The sequence below is a fragment of the Phyllostomus discolor genome, chromosome 1 (assembly GCF_004126475.2).
Source record: "Phyllostomus discolor isolate MPI-MPIP mPhyDis1 chromosome 1, mPhyDis1.pri.v3, whole genome shotgun sequence".
Taxonomy (NCBI): Eukaryota; Metazoa; Chordata; class Mammalia; order Chiroptera; family Phyllostomidae; genus Phyllostomus; species Phyllostomus discolor.
Genome location: NC_040903.2, coordinates 84,591,381 through 84,612,680, shown reverse-complemented (window position 1 = coordinate 84,612,680; position 21,300 = coordinate 84,591,381). Strand labels below are relative to the sequence as shown.

The 21,300-nt window shown below is 36.3% G+C and overlaps 2 protein-coding genes and 1 long non-coding RNA gene across 3 annotated transcripts in view; 1 reads left to right on the top strand and 2 right to left on the bottom strand.

Moving 5' to 3' along the window:
- The window catches only part of AIMP1 (aminoacyl tRNA synthetase complex interacting multifunctional protein 1), a 36,274-nt gene extending 35,788 nt beyond the window's left edge, over positions 1-486 (top strand). The window contains exon 7 of the mRNA XM_028508086.2: positions 159-486. Coding sequence (XP_028363887.1) covers positions 159-325 — 167 coding nt within the window. The 3' untranslated portion in view covers positions 326-486. The remainder of the gene's footprint in view (positions 1-158) is intronic.
- Positions 475-1,323, bottom strand: LOC118500553. Its single transcript, XR_004903119.1, has 2 exons — positions 852-1,323; positions 475-791 (listed from the first exon to the last, which is right to left on the bottom strand). It is a non-coding gene; the product is annotated as an uncharacterized LOC118500553 (long non-coding RNA).
- Positions 1,324-9,151: 7,828 nt separating this feature from the next.
- On the bottom strand, positions 9,152-19,289 carry GIMD1 (GIMAP family P-loop NTPase domain containing 1). The gene is made up of 2 exons (XM_028508331.2): positions 18,735-19,289; positions 9,152-9,412 (listed from the first exon to the last, which is right to left on the bottom strand). The coding sequence occupies exons 1-2, from the start codon at positions 19,152-19,154 to the stop codon at positions 9,152-9,154; spliced, it is 681 nt and encodes a 226-aa protein (XP_028364132.1). The 5' UTR covers positions 19,155-19,289.
- Between the last annotated feature and the right edge of the window lie 2,011 nt (positions 19,290-21,300).

Here is a 21,300-nt window from a genome sequence, read left to right as displayed (position 1 = left end):
AAAGTAAAGTAAATGTTAACAGTAAACACTAAAATTTTGATCAGGTCTAAAGATCTGCCCATAGACATTTCTAGTGAATTGCCAAGACAATTCACTAGAAATGTCTATGGGCAGTTTATTTAATATGTTAGCTATATAATTTTATTTTTTGCCAACAGGAGAGCCTGACAAGGAGTTGAATCCTAAGAAGAAGATTTGGGAGCAGATCCAGCCGGATCTGTACACTAATGGAGAGTGTGTGGCTACTTACAAAGGAACTCCCTTTGAGGTGAAAGGGAAGGGAGTGTGTAGGGCTCAAACTATGGCCAACAGTGGAATAAAATAAAATTAAATTAGAATCCTTCAGTTACTGAAATACATTAGAAAGAACTTTAATAACAATAAAAAGAAATACATTTGTCATTTATACCTAAAACATAAGTGGCTCATTTTTGTGTTATTTCTCTTCTAGACTATTAGTCTTTTACCTTGTGGATATTGTTTCAATTGATTAGAAAAACACTATATTTTTACCTGTGATTTTTGATCCTTTATAATGTAGGGAGGAAATGTCCTATGTTTTGTGATGATTTATTTTTTATCAGGGATGTTAGCAGATTGTTAGCAGATTGTTTTCCCTTTATGCATTTTTGGATGATTTGAACTAGGTTAACATTTAGTTTATTTGTAGGCACATGATGCATGAAATTTCAAGAACTTGGGTTTTTAGTATATAGTGTGTCTGTGTTATAAAGGTCCTCTCTTCAAAAATGACAAGTTAGAATTTGTATAATGTTTATCAACTAGTCATACTGAAATTTTGTATAATGAGAATTATACAGAATTTGAGAATTTGTATAATGTTTATCAACTGTAATATTGAAAATGAACTGTTGATTTCAGAGAGTCTAACATCATAAAAGCTAAGACACGTGACATTTGAACATTATTGCTATTCTTTGCTAAAGTAACCCAAACTTTTTAAAAAGAAATTTCCAACTGTGTTTTGAACTTTTCATTTTATTTAGCAAAGTAATTAGTAATAAACTTTGACTATAAAATATGAACACATTGCAAAGTGTTGCCAATGTAGTTTCCAATAAATTGACTGGAAAAGCAGCACTCTATTTTTTCACTCCAGCTGACTTTAAAGATTCCGTGGGTACCTAACAAAACATTGCTTATAGCTTATTATCTTTAGAAGATCACTTAAGATTGCTAAGTTTTGCTTTTTCATGAACCGTCATATTGTCAAAGTATTAAAGGAACTGGCAGCCAAAACCTTAATATACATTAAGGCATCAGATGCCTATTTTCACTCACCTAGATATTCTAGGAACAATGAAAATTAACTTCAATCATTAGCTTCAATTTTATCAGCCTTGAGATGATGATGACTGCTCATTTGGCCTACCCAAAAAGAGGTGCATCTGTGGAGGTAGAAGTATAGATGTTGTTCGAAAGAAAAGTCTCACAGTCAAAATTCTTGCACCATAGCTCTTTATGCCTCCAAAAAGGAGAGGAAAAACAAAATTTTACAACAACCCTACATGCTGAGCTATAAAAGGTACAGGTAAAGTTCATTTATTTAAGGCCATGGAGTTCTGGTTGGCCAGGAAATGATAACATTTGATTATCTTTCTGGAAAACTGAGTATTTATTAACAGAGTATCATTAACACATGTTGATAACTAAGTACAGGTTAATTTCCAAAGTTATTTTGTTCTGTAGATTCATTATTCTTTTGGGAATAAAGAATGTGACAAAGTCTTTTGTGATTCTGTCTTTTCTAATTTTTCCCAATTATATGAAATTTCTTTAAATAATTTTAATGTAGTTTAAAGGATATTTTAACTACTTGGTTGTGTTATATTTATGTATTCCAAAATAAATATGGAAGAAAATGGAATATTTATGCCAAATTCTTCAAGTTACAAGGAAAACATTACTCAGTGAACTTGTCAATTTAGCCCCACTTAGTCATTATTTATTTATTCATTTTAATCCACACTGGAGGATATATTTATTGATTTTTAGAGAGAGAGAGAAGTATTGATTGGTTGCTTCCCATATGCACCCAGGGACTGAACCTACAACCTAAGTATTTGCTCATACGAGGCATCTACCCCACCACCTTTCAGTGCACAGGATGACACTGCAGCCTACCAAGCCACACTGGCCGGGGCCAGTCATTATTTTTTAAGAAAACTTAATTCTGTTTTATTTGTGTTGCTGGAATGATAGAGCTCTTCTGGAATGAGCAACAACAAAAATGGTATTGCTGGTGAACTGGACATAACACTTCTGGCTTTTGAATGGTAGTCAGCTCTTTAAGGATTGTAAAAATAGGAGATAGCATTGGGTCACAGACTAAACATTTGGTGCCTGTTGACATCTATTTACATATGTAAACTAAACCAGAGCAAAAACCTGACCTTATCCCAAAATAATTTCACATCCAGGTTGGCCCACTGTCACACATGAATTTTGGGAGTACCAACTTTTCTTATATTTAGAAATTCCATGTGTTCTTTTTGAGATGAGTCATTTTCAGGACATAATGATTTTGATATAAAAATTGGAAAATCCTTTCTGCCCTTCTGTTAAGAACGTTATTCTACAGTTGTAAGAACTTTAAGTGTCCCCCAAACACATACTTTGTTTTTTTATTTTAAGAAATAATGTAAATTCCCATTTAGACTATTTACAAAATATTCAAAGTAATTCACAGAAGTTTAGTAGAAAGTATGTCATCAAGATAGAAGGTATAGAGAGGGCCTCATAGAGCAATGTTAATGAGTTTAACCAGGTCCAGGTGTCCGGGCCTTAGCTTTTCAGGTCCAAAAGTCTGCATTTGTAGGTGATAAGAAATTTATGGAGCCAAGTATTATTGGTTTTGAGGCCAGACTACCCAGATTTGATTCTTAGCTATATGACTGAACTGCCTATGTGACCTTGTGTAATTGTTCAGCCTCTAGACCTTAAGCCCCTCATCTGTCAGTGGGTGTGATAATAGCACTTACTTCATAGAGTTGTGGAGATTGTGTGAGTTAGTACCCAACAGTACTTAAAACAATGCCTAGAATATAATAGATGTATATTATATTGACATAAGTTTATGATAGGGATGCTCCTTTCCAGAAAACAAGTATTTGTGAATGTATGTCCTGAGAAGTTGAATTCTTGTTGAGAAGATTACTTGATGTATAAAAATTGAACAGAGGATCTTAAGGAGTATTACATACAGGTTGGGACCCTGTCTTTCAAGAGGCCTGATGCTTCCCCTATACTAGGTGTAATATCTCTTCCTCGCTGGAGATGTTCAGTACTGAAACGTTCTCTGCATTCCCACTGATACCCATTTTTTAGATATTTAGATGCTGGTCAGCCCTATTCATTGATGTTCTTTCACTGGTTTAATATTATTGATAAAAGTCTAAAATAGTTTTGCAATATTTTTAGACTAGCTAGACAATATTTTTAACATGTGTTTTTAACACAAATAGAAGCAACCCTTTTCAAGTTTTTGGTGGGTGAGGAAGCACCTTACTATTGCTTATAATAGGGGTACTAAAGGGGTAAAAGTATGCCTCCTTAATTTTCCAGGGAAATTATATGTTGTACTTTTAAAAGTGTAAAAATATCAGCAGTGCACAACATTAACTGTACCTTAGCTATTGTGACGTAAGTCCTGGTTCTGGGTGCTGTGCAGTAGCATGGAATCTAAAACTTTATTACCATCATACAAAATAAATTGGTGAGGCAAGTTAATGCAACCCAACTACCAATAATGTTGCAAAGTGCTGTTTTGTGGAGAAAGCTTTACCCTTCAAAATTTTAGTTAAGAAATAACTATGCCTTTTTCTCAAAAGTTAGGGGGATATATTATTGTCTACTTTCATTAATTTTACTGTAGAATTATTAAGATATTTAATGCTTTATAACTAACGAAGTACTTTCACAAGGCTTACCAATTTCTTAACTCTCTAAAGGTAGACCAGCCATGTAACCCCAAAGAATCAACAGAAAAGTTAAATAAATGGCTTGTGCTAAAATAGAACTAGCTTCTATTAGAAATGTACATCTTCCAATTCTTAGTAATTTCTGTGCTCTTCTGTATTATAATACACTTTGTTCCATGTCAGTTAAATAGCACATGGTTTCTTTTATTTGAATGAGAATTTAAACTTTTCTTTCATTTAAACTGTAGGGAAAGATAGTGATTTAAAAAAAAAAAAAAAAACCTAAGCTCTAATAATTCATGTAAGGAGACTAGGGTAGCTTCTTCAGTGGAATATTAAGAGACTCTAAGAGAAGCCATGAGATCACTAAACACTCCTTTGGAGTCTTTGCAATGAGAATTAATCTTTTTTTTGTTTTTCTTTTTGCTGCTGAAATTCTCAGAAGAATTACTTGGCAAAACCAGGCTGCTGCTGCTTCTGCTTCTGCTGGCAGCAGTTGCCTTTCTAGAGGCAAATGCCCTGATTCTTTGAATTGTATACTGTTGTTGAGGGCACACTGTTCCTATAATAACAGTTCATCCCAAATGCTGGCCTGTGAGGGAAGTCAGTAAGTTCCAGGTAGGGAGGTAGGAAGGTGGGTAGGTGGGTGGATGGGTGGGTGGATGGATGGAAAGATGGATAGATGGATAGATAGATGGATGGATATACTACAGGCAGGCAAAATAGACATTTTAACCAGAAACAACTCTTTAGTTATATCGCATTTGCAGTACCACTTGGATAATAACCCTGAAATTTGCAATAATAATGAAAAGAAGGATGTTTGCTGGTGACTAATATGCCTCTACACAAAACTGGATCTTCATGTACCAACTTGTTGGAATGGAAAATAGTGACTTACCCATTCTTTCTTATTGGACTTTTTTCAGTTATGGTTTTTCCTTTAGATAAGTCTTAGTAGAGATGATTCATAGGAGTATAATTACAAAAAAAAATTGGGAGAAAGAACCTAAATTAAACAATGAACTAATTGTCGATTTGAAAGTGAGCCATGTGGAATTGCAGAGTGTAAATTAATAACTGTATGTTGTATTATTTCACCCTTATGTATGCCCTTGTGGGTTTTTTTTTCCTTCTATCTTACTCCCACTCCCATCCTAACACACAGTATTCCCAATTTTCTGGGTTTTGAGTAAAATATGAGTGTTTTCTGTCTTTATCATCATCGTTTCTTGTCTGGCAGGCTATTATGCTTAGCAACAGCAGCAAAAACAAGCCCAGGGCTCGCTCAATAATTGCAAGAAAAAAATAATCCTTTCTAATGAAGGGGTTAGCTATTCTTGCCTTTCCCATTGTTATATAATGAATGCCTACAGAATTGTTCAAATAGCTATTATTAATGTCTGCTTATTTCTACTGTGGCATTTATGTGACAATCCTTCATGTCAAGACTGCTCTGACAGAGTTTTACATTTGTTTTTGTAAATTGCTTCATTAGAATATCATATATCCCAGTAGAGAAATGGCTCACAATATATGTAGCCACTTAACTTTTCAGTCCTAAAATTACATATTTGGCTGATACTTGTTAATTTAAAACCTACTCAACTTTTCACACCTGGGGAATTTGGAAAGCATGGTGCATGACTCATCCAGATCAACACCACAATTTGATTTCTCTTTGAAAAAGATTAATGAAAAATGCAAACTAAAAGTCACTTTTACTAAGTTTAGCAAAAGAGAATGATTTTTTAGAAATAACTTTTTCATAACCTTCCATTTTCATATGAAAGGATAACATTTTTCTCTTGAAATTTGCTTGTACATTGACAACAAGAATTTCATATGTTTGTGAAAAGAGACTTATTTTTTAAATAAAGCTTGAGAATCTTGGAAATAAGCAATGCCACTATTAACATTAAATAACAACTTTTTAAAAAGAATTTTGATATGCCTGAAAATCAATAGAATAATCTAAGCAAATTTGTTATTAAAATAAGGCAGTATATAGATAAATGTATCTAAAAAAAAGTCTGAGATTGTTAATTGAGGTAGTATATCTAGAAGAATAGACCTGGTATTAGGAATGAATTAATACCCCAAGATGATACATACTTAATGAGACTAACTGCAGCTGCACAAAAACATTGTGTATTATTATCTTCCAGTTCTCTAAGTAAAATATTCAAAACACTTTTTTAAAAGGTTTTATGTCTTTATTTTTAGGGAGAGGAAGGGAGAGAGAAAGAGAAACATCAGTGTGTGGTTGCCTCTTGAGTGTCCCCTACTGGGGACCTGGCCTGCAACCCCCAGGCATGTGCCCTGACTGGAAATCAAACCATGACCCTTTGGTTCACAGTCTGGTGCTCAATCCACTGAGCCACACCAGCCAGAGAAAACACTTCTAAATATACATTTGTTTTCATTTTTTTAAAATTTATTAGGATGACATTGGTTAATAAGAATATATAAGCTTCAAGTATACATTTCTGTGATACACAATTTATATATTGCATTGTGTGCCTACTGCCCAAAGTCAAATATAAAATTTAGTACAGAATTTTGTGTTCTAGGTAACAACAGATAGGATATCTGGAGGGATATGAGGAAAGATTGCAAATTATAGACTCTCATGTCATGATACTACAGGTGAACTTTTGGGGACATTTATTTTACCTAGATCTAATTCTGGTCTCATGGGTCTTCTGTTGCAAGTTGTAATTATCTTCAGTTAATGGTGAGGTTATCCAATGGATACACTGTCGTCCTGAGAAAGCTGTTCAACCCAGCTTCATGTGGAACACAGCACAGATACTCACTTCAATGCATCACCATTCTTATGATTCAACTATTCCATTACCAACTGGCAAATCACTTCCCCACATCCACTATGCTGATTATTATGAGGTAGGATTGCTACTGCAGAATGGTGTATCAAAGAGCATATCTCAAATTTAATTGCCTTTTGGATACTATACTAGAACTCTACCATGCTAGAATTCAGAGTATGTTGGGAAAATACAGTAATGAAAATGATGGTGGGGAGATGAAGATAAAACAATGATGAGGACTAGACTTTCTAGTATTTGTATATTAACTTAATAGAGATAATGACAAACTACCAGGTATGGTCGAGGTAAATGGTAAAAGAAGACTTTTAAAACAGAAGGGGCAATCTGTAAGGGCAAGTCTTAAATTATTTAATTAATTATCTTAGCAAAATCTGGTAATATGGGGAAAGGAAAAATGTTCCAAAGACCTCTTTCCTAAGGAGGATGGGAAGGAGAAAAGGATAGGGTGGAGATGAGAGTGTTCTAGGGTCTTATTTTATAGTTGAGGGGATGATGCAGTGAATGGTCTGCACTTGGGAATGAACGGTCATGGTTAAGGAAATAGTTGCTACCTTATTATGAAAGACTAGAGAAATATGCACTTGATTCTGAATTCAGGAGAAAGGGAATGATCCTTGATGGACATGAATTAGAACTTTCAAATTATGATGAAGAAAAAAGTTAATAGAAACTTTATGAAATCAAAACGAAGGAAAAGGAAAAATGTAAGAAATGCAGTAATGTAAAATAAAGTAAGATGGAGAAATGTCCTGTATGTTTGCATGGAAGGATTTAATACCACAAAAATATCACGTATCATAAAAACACTACAAAAGAAATTTTTTGAAATTAGGAAAAAAAGATCTGGGAATATACATACAAATGAATGCCTGAAAGTAGCCAGAAAATATTTTGAAAAAAAGAAAAACAAGGGAAACTTATTCTTTTAGATATTAAGCAATGATATAAAATCATTTAAATTATTCTGGTATTGTCAGCACCACAAGTAAAACTGATAATAGAAAGGAATTAAGAATCCAGCATAGATCCAGAAATAAAGGAGAAATCTCTCCCTCTCGCTCTCTACATATGTATATATATATATATGTGTATATACACACACACACACACACACACACACTTTTGTCTACCTTTAGGAACAGGTTGAATTATTTGATAAATAGAGCAAATACAATTGGTTATGCTTCTGAAAAGAAATTAAACTAAAATACATAGAAATATATGACAGAAATACACAAATTTAATTTGGCAAAAATTATTAAAACAAAATGAAAGGATAAGTCATAGAATTGAAAAAATGCATCATAAAGCACAGAGGGCTATTATATACAATATAGAGCTCTTCCAGTTTGCCAGGCGTGAGGTATTTAAGAAAAAAATAGTGATACATGTTCAAGTTGGTAAGGCAGACCTGATGGTAATTTAGGTCCTTCGAGATACATAGGAAGCACAATGGGATTTTACAGTGGGGAGAGAGATTGGGCCCAACTCTATACAGTATGGGCAAGAGGGAATTTATAGGCAAGGAGCAGGGTGTGGATCTGTGGATGTACAATTATTAAGAGGAAGCAAGAGGGGTCAAGGGTAGTCTGGCCAAACCGACCTAACAGAATCTTTGCTGAAGCCAGGCCAGGATAATCAGACATCTGAAGAACTCGATCAGAAAAATGAAGATGCAGGATTCTGATTCAACTGATTTACCAGGATTCTTGTTAAAACTGTATTTTACGAGGCACAGATGGCCCAAGAGGAGTTTGGGAGCCTGTCTAAAGTTTTGATCAAGCAAAGAATCTTTGTGAGACATAAGCCAGTAGGAAAATGACAAAAAGGACAAAAATGTGAAGGGCAGTTCATAGAAAGGCCAATCTAAATGACCAACGTGCCTATAGAAAAAGATGCTCCAACTCAGCAGTAATCTGGAAAATGAACATGAAGTAAGACATTTATCAAACTGTTGTTAGGGATAGATATTTTAAGATGAAAACACCAATTGATGACAGGCAATGATGATAGGGAAAAGATACTCAACTGTCGAAAATGAAGTCTGTTACATTTATGGAGCATGTTTGGCTTCTTGCTGTCAACATTATATTTGGGCAATTCATTGAAACTGTCACATGCAGTTGTAGTTTGTTCATTCCCATTACCAGGTAACATTCCATTGTGTGAAATCTACACTTTGCTTCTCCATGCTACTGTTAATGAATATCTGGGTCATTTCCATAGTGGTTATGTGACTATACACCCTCCCTGGCAGGGTGTTGGGATTCTCATGGTCCACGTCCATTCCCACAAAGGCACTTTTGATACCAGATTTCTGACATTAAAACCTAATGCTTTTTTCTTTTTATCTAAATTTTATTTAAAGGTAAGAACTTGGTAACAATTTTCTTTTATAAATTCCATGATTCTTTCTAAGACATTTATTCTTTGTTCATTAAGTGAGTTTCCTTTTTTATACTGGAAAATGTATCTGTGCTGAATAGAGTTTAGTAGGGTTAGCAGTGCATCAGAGGCTTCATGTAAGTATTCATCTTCACTGAAGCCAGCTGCTTCTATTTTTTCTGCATGGGTGAAAAGGATGGCAGTATAATTCTTCCAAGCATGTCCCAGAAGTTCCTGAAAGAGAGAAGATATTAAGTGGCTCTTTCCTTTGGACTATCTTCCTCCAAAAAGGACAAAGGAGTATTATGGTCCTACATACACAGTCAACAGATCTGCATGGCATTATGGTTTTAAGAGCTGATATGTGTAATGGGAAGTAAAGATGCAGTCAAATAATGCAATCAAATGGAGAGAGGTGTAGGCCTTCTGAAAGAAGGCTTTAGTTCTCTATTTTATTTTACTGTTATAACCTATGAATACATATCCTCAAAACTGCATATTATCAATGCTGCATAAGATATACAGCTGTCCCCTCTTATCTGTGGTTTCACTTTCTGCATTTTCAGTAATCCACAATTAACCTTGGTCCGAAAAGATCCGCCACCATTCACCTTGCTTCATGTCATCACGTAGGCACTGTATCACGTCACAGCGTCACAAGAAAGAGGGCAAGTACAGTACAGTAAGATATTTTGAGAGAGACCACATTCACATTAACTTTAAGACAGTACATTGTTTTAATTGTTCTGTTTTATTCTTAGTTACTGTTGTTAATTTCTTACTAGGCCCAATTTACAAACTAAACTTTATCATAGGTGTGTATGTACAGGAAAAAGCTGCATAGAGTTTGGTACTATGTGTTCTCAAGCATCCACTGGGTGCCATGGAACAAATGACCCATCGATAAAGGGGAACTATTGCATGTACACTTACAACATTCAACAATTACTCGCATTAGCCTGTCTACCAAAATCTGTTAGAACCATTGAATTCCTATAAGTCAAAGTACCTTGGCCAAGGGAATTGTCATATTTTTTTTTGGTAAGAATGTTGTGTTATTACTGTAGCTAAAAGCATTTTCTAAGGATTTATAATTACATAATCTGGTTACATGTAATGGAAAAGCTAAGATCAAAATACATACATTTGGTGATTTGGAACAACTACAAAATAGTACTGTGATTCTCATCCTCTCACTTCACATGCCTAGAATCCAACAAAGTTTATCGGATGACTTCCTCTAATGTGGCTGAAAAATACTGAAGACGGGCGTTCCGTTGTTTAGTGATCTGTGGAAGTTGGTTATGTAATAAATTCTTGTTTGATTGGTGAAAATAAGCTGATAGAAGCACAAGTAACAGCATGTGGCAAATTGTTCATGCAATATGAAAGGCATCTAGAAATAACCATTTAATGTGCTTGAATATTTCCAGTTACATGAAGTCATGACAATGTGACAGTAAAATAACATTCCCTTCATTCCAAACACTCCCATTACCAAAATATTTCCAAAGCTGCTATTGTTTATAATAGCAAGAAAACATAAAATGCTAAGGAATACAAACCAAGACCTCTGATAATCAGAAGAGGGCAGTTCAACTGATATTTAGTTCCAGTTATTATGCTAAGCACTTGACATCTTTATCTCTTTTGAAGCTCAACATGATAGTTTGTGGGAGATACTATTATCTCTTTTATGATATGGAGAAACTGGTTCATAGAAAATACAAACAATGGTATTATAAACTCTGGTTTTAAAAGATCCTGAAAAAATTGAGAGACAATGTAGAAAACTTTTTAATGTACATAGCAAGTATAGGACTAGTATTTATAATATTAAAAAATGAAAATAAAGGAGAAAGGGAGGCAGGGAGAGTGAAAGGAAGTAAGGAAAGAAAAGGGAGAAAGGAAGAATCAGGTCTTGTAAATTTAATAAGAAAATACAGGAATTATGGAACAGTATATTTAAGATTAAAAGCATCTTGAGACCATGGTTACCAATGATAACCCATATGGCCTGGCATTTATCAATGATATTTAATTATATATCCTTTGCTAGAACTTGACTCTAAGCTCTTTGAATGCAAGGTTTATGCCTTTATATATAAATCAAAGCCTTTAGCACATTGTAAACTCTCAATATATTTTGGATTAATGTGGAATTTGGACCTCCACCACCATCTTGAAAGGGATTTATTTATTTAGTTAGTTATTTATATCTACAGCTTCAAAGCTTAACCCTTGGTATATGAATTGTACTTCCTTGTAAAGCTGCTTTTTTTTCTGTAGTTCATTTGCATGAATTTGCCTGTAGTCTGCACTCTGTTTTGTATTCAGAGGGACTCTCTCAAGGAATAAGTTCAAAATTGTCTTTCATATCTGTTGAAAATTTGCCTGTTTGCAACACAGAGTAATTGTATATGTCCAGTGTAAAATACCCTGCTTGAGAACATCTAAATTGAAGTTTCAAGGTCAGTACGAGAGAATAGTTATTTTAACAGAAAGATTCTAAACTTTACAAAAGGATTTTTCAAAGAGATACTTTAAAAAGATAAATTGTGTGTTTTTGAAAACATAAATTAGCAAAACTTTAACTCATCCAACTTTTAAAGAACATAGGTCTTATGTAAATCTAAGTACACATGTAATGTCTTCGTCTCATTTTGGCCGATCATGACATAACAGAAGGAGCACACCTCTTCACAGTTCGTCACATAGTCGGTGTATTACATCACGTCTCTCATGGGACAGGATTGAGCGGTAAAATAAATCAAAGTTGCTGTTATGGGTTGAACTGTGTCTCATATGTTGAAGTTCTAACCTCCAGTACCTCAGAATGTGACTTTATTTAGAAATAGAGTTGTTGCAGATGCAACTAGTTGAGATAAGGTCATAGTGTGGGCCTCTAACCCATTATGACTGGTGTCCTTATAAACCAGAGAAATTTGGGCAAAGACATGAATACAGGGAGAATGCCGTGTGAACATAAAGTTGGTCATCCATAAGGCAAGAAGAGAATCACTGGACAGATCTTTAACGCACAGCCCTTAGAAGGAACTGACTCTGCTAACATCTATTTCAAAAATCAAGCCTCCAAGACTGAGAGACAATAAATTTCTATAGTGTAAACTACTCAGCTGGTGGTGCTTACTTTTGACAGCCCTAGCAAATTAGTAAAAGTGGTTGAAAAATTTAATGAAATGCTAAATATAGCAGACCTAGGTTCTAGGAATGAAAAGATTTCTGGGGTCATTTACACGAGAACTACTTTTTCGACTTGCTAAAAATGCATCAGAATATTTAGGGGTGGAACCTGGAAGTTTGAACTGTTAAAAGCATTCTAGGTGATTTATTCCTTCTGCAAATATTCACTGAGGGTCTGCTTCATTCCAGAGGCAAAGTAGAACACAAGACAGATACATTCTCTACTTCTCAGTAGTGGGGATTCTTAGAACTGAGGGAGTGGGACGGGGGAAAAATATGATTTATTGTAATTGCAAGTGCTGTGATAGAGGGTGTATTGGTGCTATAGGGGCAGACATTGAGCCCAGTTTGGGGTGGGGATGGAGAGTGGGGGTAAAGGAACGGTCAGAAAACTTTCTGGCACGTGATGATGCCTTCAACACAGGGATTAACGAGGGGGTTACTGGGCAGCAAAGACATGCCAAGTAAAGAGCGTGATTGAGCATTATTGGGGATTATATAGTAGTATTGGGATTCTATTTCTACACACCTATTGATCCCTCATGACTCTTGTCTCTGGAAGTTTCTCAGATTTATAGCTGGATCTGGTATTCACCCTGTCTGTTGTAAACGTGCTTATATTGACTGTCATACTATTGAAATGGGAAACATGAGTTAACACATAGCTGCTGCCCTCAGCCCCTTGATGCTACTACCCCCAGACCCACTTCTCAGCATTGGTTGATGCACGGGCCATTTTGGTCATTAAATATTTTTAAAACATCACTATATTAAAAATTTGTGCAAAATAAACTGTTTAGTAGAGCTGACCCTTCCTTGAGTTATATATTATTACAGAACTCTTGTTAGTACTTACTGCATTAAATGGTACCACTTTCATAATAGGTCTTTAGTTCTTGGTTTTCTGTATTGTAACTATAACATGTTCCATTTGTCTCCAACATATACTTTAAAGCATAATATGATTCAGGAAAAATGCGTTAAAGTACCTGAGGAAAATAGATTGGTAAGCTCAATATCACTTCCGACTCCATGTGTTTAGCCATTGGGAAGTTTTTACATGCAGATAATTATTTATGAAAAGATACTCATATCCTGAACCGTGAGAGAAATTGTACTTTTGAATTACTGCCAAGAATAGAAAAGAATGGTTGATTTAGCTTATAATCTTTAGATTGATATTTGGCTGGAAAAGAGTAGAATATTTGAAAGCAGTGTGTCGCTTGGTGTATAGTCATCATGTCAGTGGCCAAACGTGCTCTCTATGGACCCAGAAAAAGAATAATCACAGTTGATTGATACCTCACATAAAAATCCAAGAGCAAGATAAGTTAATGTAAGTGATCTGGTGCTAATAACTTAAACACAGTACTAAGCTAGGTGGAAAATTCACAATCCATCATGAATTCGTTTGGTTTCAGAGTGCTAATGGGTATGAGTCCATCTAGTCCTTTTGGGACAGCTAATTAGGATATAAACTTTGTTTTCCAGGAATTATATTCATTTTCCCAGGACCTCACCAGCCCTGCCCCATTTGTTTGTGGTTGATGAAATCATAGCATCTGGACTTTTTAGGGGGAAACTTTAAAAAAAGCCAACTATTACATCAACTGAGAAAAAAATTATAAAAAAGGAGGACAATAAGGACCATTTTTTATATGTTATGCTATTCCCTGACTCTCATCCCATTTAAAGCCCTGTACTTTCCTTCTCAGAGAGCCAAAGCTGAATGATAAGATCTCCTTAGATCAGATTCAGAGAATTTTCAACTTTAAAGATCGTCTGTCCAAGTTGCCTTATTTTCAGATGATGAGACTGAGGCTGCAATGTTAGTGGCTTGGCCGAGGCTACATGGCTGACCGTTGGCAGGCCTGGGCCTGCAGCAGAGGTCCCGGGACCACCAGGCCCACTCCTTCCCCCTCACCTGGGGTTCCTCACTCTGTCCTCACTGAGCTAGTGAACTTTCTTCTCATAATTTTCTAAATTAGTAAGGAAGCCCTTATAGTTACAAACCGGGGCCATGGAAGTTTGATTTCACTCTTACTTTGTTTTGAAGCCTAGCATGATAATCCCAAAGAAAATTTATGAATACTATGGCCTAATTTTAGGATCAAATTCCAACAATAAAATCATAATGACCATAGCCAATATATGCCAGTGCTTGAGTTAATTTACTATTGTGTAAATATGGTATTCGTCCTGAAGTGAGGCAGTAAACACTATTCTCTGTCCTGATTTATCAATGAAGAGATTGAAGTTTAGAGAAGTTACTTGCCCAAGGTCACAAAGCAAGTAAATAGCTAAGTAGGAACTTGAACACAGGTATAACTTAACTCTAAAACCCACGCTCCTAACCTCTATAATATGTTGCCCATACCTAGTGTTCAGCTGAGTGGTACCCATTGCAATTTGAGTAGTGAGTATAACAATGAAAACAATAATAATAGTAATGTCTGTGAACCTACTGTGAACCTACTCTAAGTCAGGTCCAATGCAAAGCACATTATAATTGTTAAATATAACCCTCAGAACCCTTTAACACTGGTAAAATTATCTCCACTTCAGTCAGAAGTGAGGAACTGAAGCCAAGAAAGTCTTAGTAACATTTATAGTCATATACCCAGAATTATATAGCAAGGCTTATTTTTAACTAAATTCTATCAAATAACTAAGCTGATGATCTTTGTATTTTCTATCCTTGCATTGGCTTATCTGAGCCTTTTATATACATATCCACCTATAACATCAACAGTCAAGTAGTTCATTCTAAATCAAAAATAAATGCATAAAGCCTGAATGTTTATAGCAGGGGTATCAAACTCATTTTCATGGGGGGGCCACATCAGCCTCGCAGTTGCCTTCAAAGGGCTGAAATAATTTTCGGACTGTATAAATGTAACAACTCCTTAACTGTTAGGGAGTTAAAATTACATTCAGCCCTTTGAAGGCAATCGTGAGGCTGACGCAGCCCCCAGTGAAAGTGAGTTTGACACCCCTGGTTTACAGTAATAATGCATGATACCATGATAGTGTAAATAATATGGTTGTAGTCAATTCAGGCATTCAGTTCTTAGAGTTTGGCTGCATGCTAGCGCTTTCCCTAAGGTGACTTTATTATATCTGCTCTGATCCATTACTTGTGGATTTGTTTAAATATTCAAATGATATTCATATAATATTAAAGTGAACCATTCCCCCTTTCTCCCAATTTTGGAGGGGATGACTCACTGACATATCTCTACCATTTTACTGTAAATTAATAAAGGCCTAATATAAATAAAGAAAAATGGATCATTTAGGGAAATATTTCAGTTGTCACAACTGAAAACCTATGAAGCATCTGTAAAATATTGGAGCACAAATTGAGATATTCAAAGAGGCAACAGGGAGGTACAGGAAAGAAGAGGTCATTCTCTGGCATGGGCCTCGAACACTCCTTCCATGGCAGGCATCCATGCCCCAGAAAGGGGAGAGAGAAAGGGTGAGGGCAGATGTTCTATTCCCTATTTTGAATCAGCCCAGAAAAAGAAATCCAGGGTGTGTCTGCAACAAGAGGACCTTAACAACTCCTTGCTCCTTCCTAGCAGCTGCTGGTGCTGTTGAATATTCAGACGTTCTGCAGCTGCTCACAATCTGCGAGTGCATCCAGATGGCTGCCACCAAGATGCGAGGCACCTTCCGGAAGGAGGTCATAAACAGCCAGCCTGAGCTTAGGCGACCTTCAGTGGGAGATCATGGTGGAAGCCCAAAATAGGACTGCGATGTCTCCCAGGGCTCTGGGTCCCTCAGGATTACGAAGTCTTGGCTGCTGAGTTCTCCTGGGAGAGAACTTATTTATTCTCAAAAAAATTACTATGGATCTGGGTTTGGCCCTAGCCCATCTCCTTTCTGCCTTCAACTCCTGAATTGGACACTAACTTATGGAAGGCAGCCTTAAGACGAGGCTGTAGGCCAGATACCATTTAAAAAAATCAGACACATATATGAAACAAATTTACTTTCATTTAAAAAATTAGGGGATTACAATATTGTCCTATATCCTAAAACTGGAAAAATCTATTTTCAAAATGCATGGTGTGTCTTTTAAATACCCTTTTTGGCTCAGCATAGGACCAGCATAGAGAAAAATTTGGAGACATATGGAGAGAGTCAGGTTAGTTTTGAGAAATATTTGTTTATGCGTTAACTGAACTTATGAATTACAGCCATCTATAGTTTAAGATGGATGCTTATTTAATAGTAGCTTTAAGTGAACTTTAAAAACTCTTTGAAAACTACACTGATGGAAAGCTTCAGTTTCCCCTCCGCCACTTGATTCCCCACCAGAACTGTTGTTTTACATGCAGGATCGGAGAGTTTGGGAGAGGTTTGTGGGCTTTCTTGGATTCCACATTGTTTCCTAATTGCAATCATCTTCCTTTTTCTTTGCTTTTGTACAGCATGCCCTTGATTTTTCAGGAGTTGAATGATGAAGATTATTTTTTATACTCTTGTCACCCTAATTTTTTCCACTAGTTTCTTGTGATTACACATGTGGATTTTTTTTATTTTTAGACACATGTACAGTTACTGAAAAATACAATATGTGTCTGTCATTGAAAACAATCTTATGCCTTTACTAGTTAAAGGGGAAAAGTCTTTCTTTAAAGCAAAGTATATTATCTTCCTAAGTGTAACAGATCCAACACCAGCATGGTCAGAAATGGACCAAGAGTGGCATTTATACAAAATTTTCCTGAATGAAATATATTGGCTCTCTATTCTTCATGTACTTTACCTATGGAACTTCTAGCAGAGATGAGATCTCTGAGGTTGGTGACTTAACAGGGCCAGAGAGTAAAACTTGTCAAGTCCAGCAGTTAAATTTGGGTGGGCCCAGACTAGAGAATCGAGAAATTAAATAGAATGGAGCAGCTCAATGAGCAGGCTTCAGGAATCATTGGTCATACATGGGCCTTGCTCATGTACCATATGCAGGTATTACTGCCTCCTGCTCTGAGCTGTGGCCATACCCAAAACTTCTCCCTGCTTCCCAGCTCCTCTCCTAAACTGGCTGAATAAGCCTCCAACTTAGTGACTTACAACAAATGAACAAACAACAGGATGGGCCACAGGCAAAGGTGGCATATGTCATTCATGTTTACCCTGAGGTGGTCGTGGTCTTCTCAAGGCTGGAACATAGCAGTTTCTGACTGACTCTACAGATTATGAGGCAAACAAAGCATCTGCAATTCCTGATTTTTCCCCATAAATAAAGCATAGGGTGCTCCTGTATAGTCATCATGGTATGTCTCAGTGGAGTCTCCTTTCCCCCTGGTCAGACATTACACTACTGAGGCACATAATGCATTGTATCTTATTTGTTATCGATTTGTCTTTTCCAGACTCTAAGTTTCCTGATGGCAAAACTCATGTAATATTCACCAGTCATTAAGCTGGGTGAGGGTACTCAATTCCGTGTTCAATGCCTGAGTGAGTGAACGAACATCCATTTATCAGTGTACTATGAAATTGTCCCCTCGATGTTACATGGATGCAATTCAGTATTTTAGTTCAGTGGTTCTGAAACTTGACTGCTTTTAAGAAATATATGGAGAGTTTATGCATGTGTATATACATAGGCTCTACTTTTGAAATTCTGTTTCAGAGAACTTGGATGAATCTGCACTTTTAACAAGGAACCCAGTTGATTTTGACGCAGAGAGATAGTCTGGGGCCACAATTACAGACTCACTCAGGTTTATAGTTCTTAGGGACTCAAGACAGTAAGCCTCTAAAGTTTAATATCTTATTTTTTTCAATGACCCAGTTGTAAAATGACTGACTAAATTCCTCCAAAGAAAATTGTGAAAATGACTGGGTGGAAAAAATCAAGTAATTTCTACTGAATATCTTGATGTGACCAGCAGTTGTTTTAAATGACTTACTTGAAACTTGCTTTAAATTACTTTAACCAGTTTTTTTCCCCAAATTGTATGAGAAAGTTTATTTAGAAAGTCACAGAGGTTGAAAAGGTGAGCCAGCTGGTCTGCATGGGCTCAGAAAACAACTCACAGAGGCAAGAGTGGGCCTTGGAGTTCAGAAAAATGAAGGCAGAGAGAAGGTGCCTGGGGTAAGAAGAGGGGAAAAGGCATGGGTGTGATCGAGAGAGAGAGAGAGAGAGAGAGAGAGAGAGAGCACTAGTGCTCACCCTCTTGCCCTGAAAAGAAAAGAGGGGTAGGGAAAGGCGTGGGCATGCTCAAGAGAGAGAAAGAGAGTGACTTTTTAAAAAAGTTGTTATAATTCTTTTCTATTAGGATAATGTCCTCCAAATGATACTAATAGCATTAGTGCAATTGCCTTTTTGCCTTACCTGGATCATCTGGACCGGGGAAGATGCCTCCTGTTCGCAGAGAGGCATGTCTGCTCTCTGGACCAGCAGGGCAAGATGGAGACCCTCTTTCCCAAAGTGTTGTTTCAGGGCCTCCTTGACCTCTTGTTTCACATGATTCTTGCTCAGCTTGCTGTGAGGATACCCTGGAGTGTCCAACACCTGGACCTGCAGGGTTATCTCTTGCCCTCCTCGGCGCATGAAACTACGGAGGTGACAACTGCGGCCCAGATGACAATTTTTGGTCACAGAACATGGAGCAAAGGTGCTTTGGAAGTCATTGCTTCCCAGAAGAACGTTTCCAGCAGAACTTTTCCCACTCTGAGTCAGGCCAAAGAGGGCCAAGTTGATGACCACCTTGTTGGAGTCTGTCATGGCTGGGGATAAACAAAAGCTCAGCATAAGCAAGTAGGCTGCTATGCTCACCCCATCTAAAGCTTCTTACCTGGCCTGGAGCACCCCAGGTGTAACCTCTAATTTGCTTTCCCCTCATTCATAGTAACTACAGGATGGAGGAGTGATTCACTAAAGTGGACACACCCCAGTGAGGAGGGAAGATTGAAATAATATTAGTAGTTTGTAATGGGAGAGGAGAGGGAAGTCAAATACAGATAAGAAAGGGAGGAGGGAGCAAAAATTACAGGACAATGAGAGAAGAAAATTATATAAAGATAATGCAAACCATATTAAGTCATCCGTGTGGTCGGTGAGGTGGTTCAGGAATGGGTGCTGAAGTCCCTCAGTTCAAAGCTAGTAGCAGTATTTGAAAACTATTCATTCTTGGAGGAGAAGTAGGAACAGTGGGATAAACAGCCCTTCTTGCCTTTAAACCCCGTCCCCCACCTTCCCACCTTCCCACTGCTTGTCTACACCTGTGGCATCTGTGAACTAATCATCTTTACTGACTTCCCGGATGCTTCTCTCCTATGGAACATGAATAATGTTAAAGAAGCCTTCTGTTTCTATTTAATAACTTTTTATAGCCAGGCAACATTCTAATAAAAATGAGAACTACTTGTAATTTCTGTAATGAAATAATCAATACATCATTTCCATGGCCCACCATGGTAAAAATTATCGGTTCCTTAATAAAGAAAGTCCAACACATTGTGCAGCTCAGTTTTGAGGGTGGAGAACTTTCCGAGACTCTATTCCATTTGCACCACCCCTTAACTGTAATTAATCTCTTGTGCAGAATATAAGCCCTTTGTAGCATTATACAGTCATCTTTCTTTTTCATTAGATCAATAAGGCAATGCTACTGGCCAAGTACTAAAAGAACTCACTACTGATTAAGGAATAAAGGCATTTCCTATTGCATATTTATTATTTTTGCTTATAACTTATACTTCTCTTATAGAGTTTCTATATTTTATATATATATAGAAAGTACCTTGGGCCTTTCTTGTCCTCTAATGCCCCTAACTCCAGTCTACCCAGACCCTAACATGAAGGCATCTCAAACCCCATACAAAATATACTCATTTCTTGGATCCCTCGTGGTGACCCCAGCTTAATCCTCTCATTCATCTGTGTTGGCTGTAATTTAATCACTCAGAATTTTTTTTTTACTCCTGAACCAGATACATGATTTTTAAAAAGAGAAAAATTAATTATGGAATCCCAACCTGGTTGCTGTATGTCACGTACCGTTTCCAATGTTGAAAATGCTTTCCACAAAGACTTCCCTCAAGCTGGTACAGGTGTTCTTTGGTATGAACTTTAGCCTTTTAACGTTATTATTGTACCACTGTGGGGCTGATACTGTGTGTATTCTATTTAGTTAATCTGTTACCAGTATCTTCTCTATAAATGATTAGTTGTCTTTCTCTAATCAGCGCTGACTTTTGTGTCACCTGACAGACCTGTAATCTCAATAGGTACTTCCTGAAACTTCTTTAGCCAGGATTAAATTCTTTGTTTTAGGACATTGCTAATATTAACAATTTATCTACAGCATGAAGTAATGCAATATTGCTAAGTGTTAAAGAGAGACTAAGCATTCAAAAGCAATGGTTATATTTTTCCATTGTAATTGATGAATGCCATATTACCATGTTTTTGAAAATTTCAACAAATAGATATGTAATGTATGTGAAATAAATAGATATTGACTTTATAACAGCAGTAAGTTCATGAATTTAAAAATACTTTAAGAAAACTTGACTATTTCCATATAATTGAAATTTATTATTTTATCCAGATTGATGCAATCACTAGAGTAATCACATGAAGTTTTCTTATCAATTAATGATATTCAATGAGTACAATTAACTGTAACTTGAGGCCAAATAAATTTTTATTAAAATAGGGACTTTATTTTGTTCATGAAAGCTTAAATTTGTTTTTTCTACTTCTTAGTATATAATCCATATTTTTTCTAAAATACTTTCCTGTGTGTAAGATGTAAAAACCTTCATATGGTTATACTCTGTTTCATCTTCTCCTGTACTCCTCAAAAGGTCTGTGAAATGTGTGTTCTGTGTGAAGGAAGCTTGGAGACATCTGGAATGCCTTATGACTTCATGGGCAGAACGTTAGAAAGACT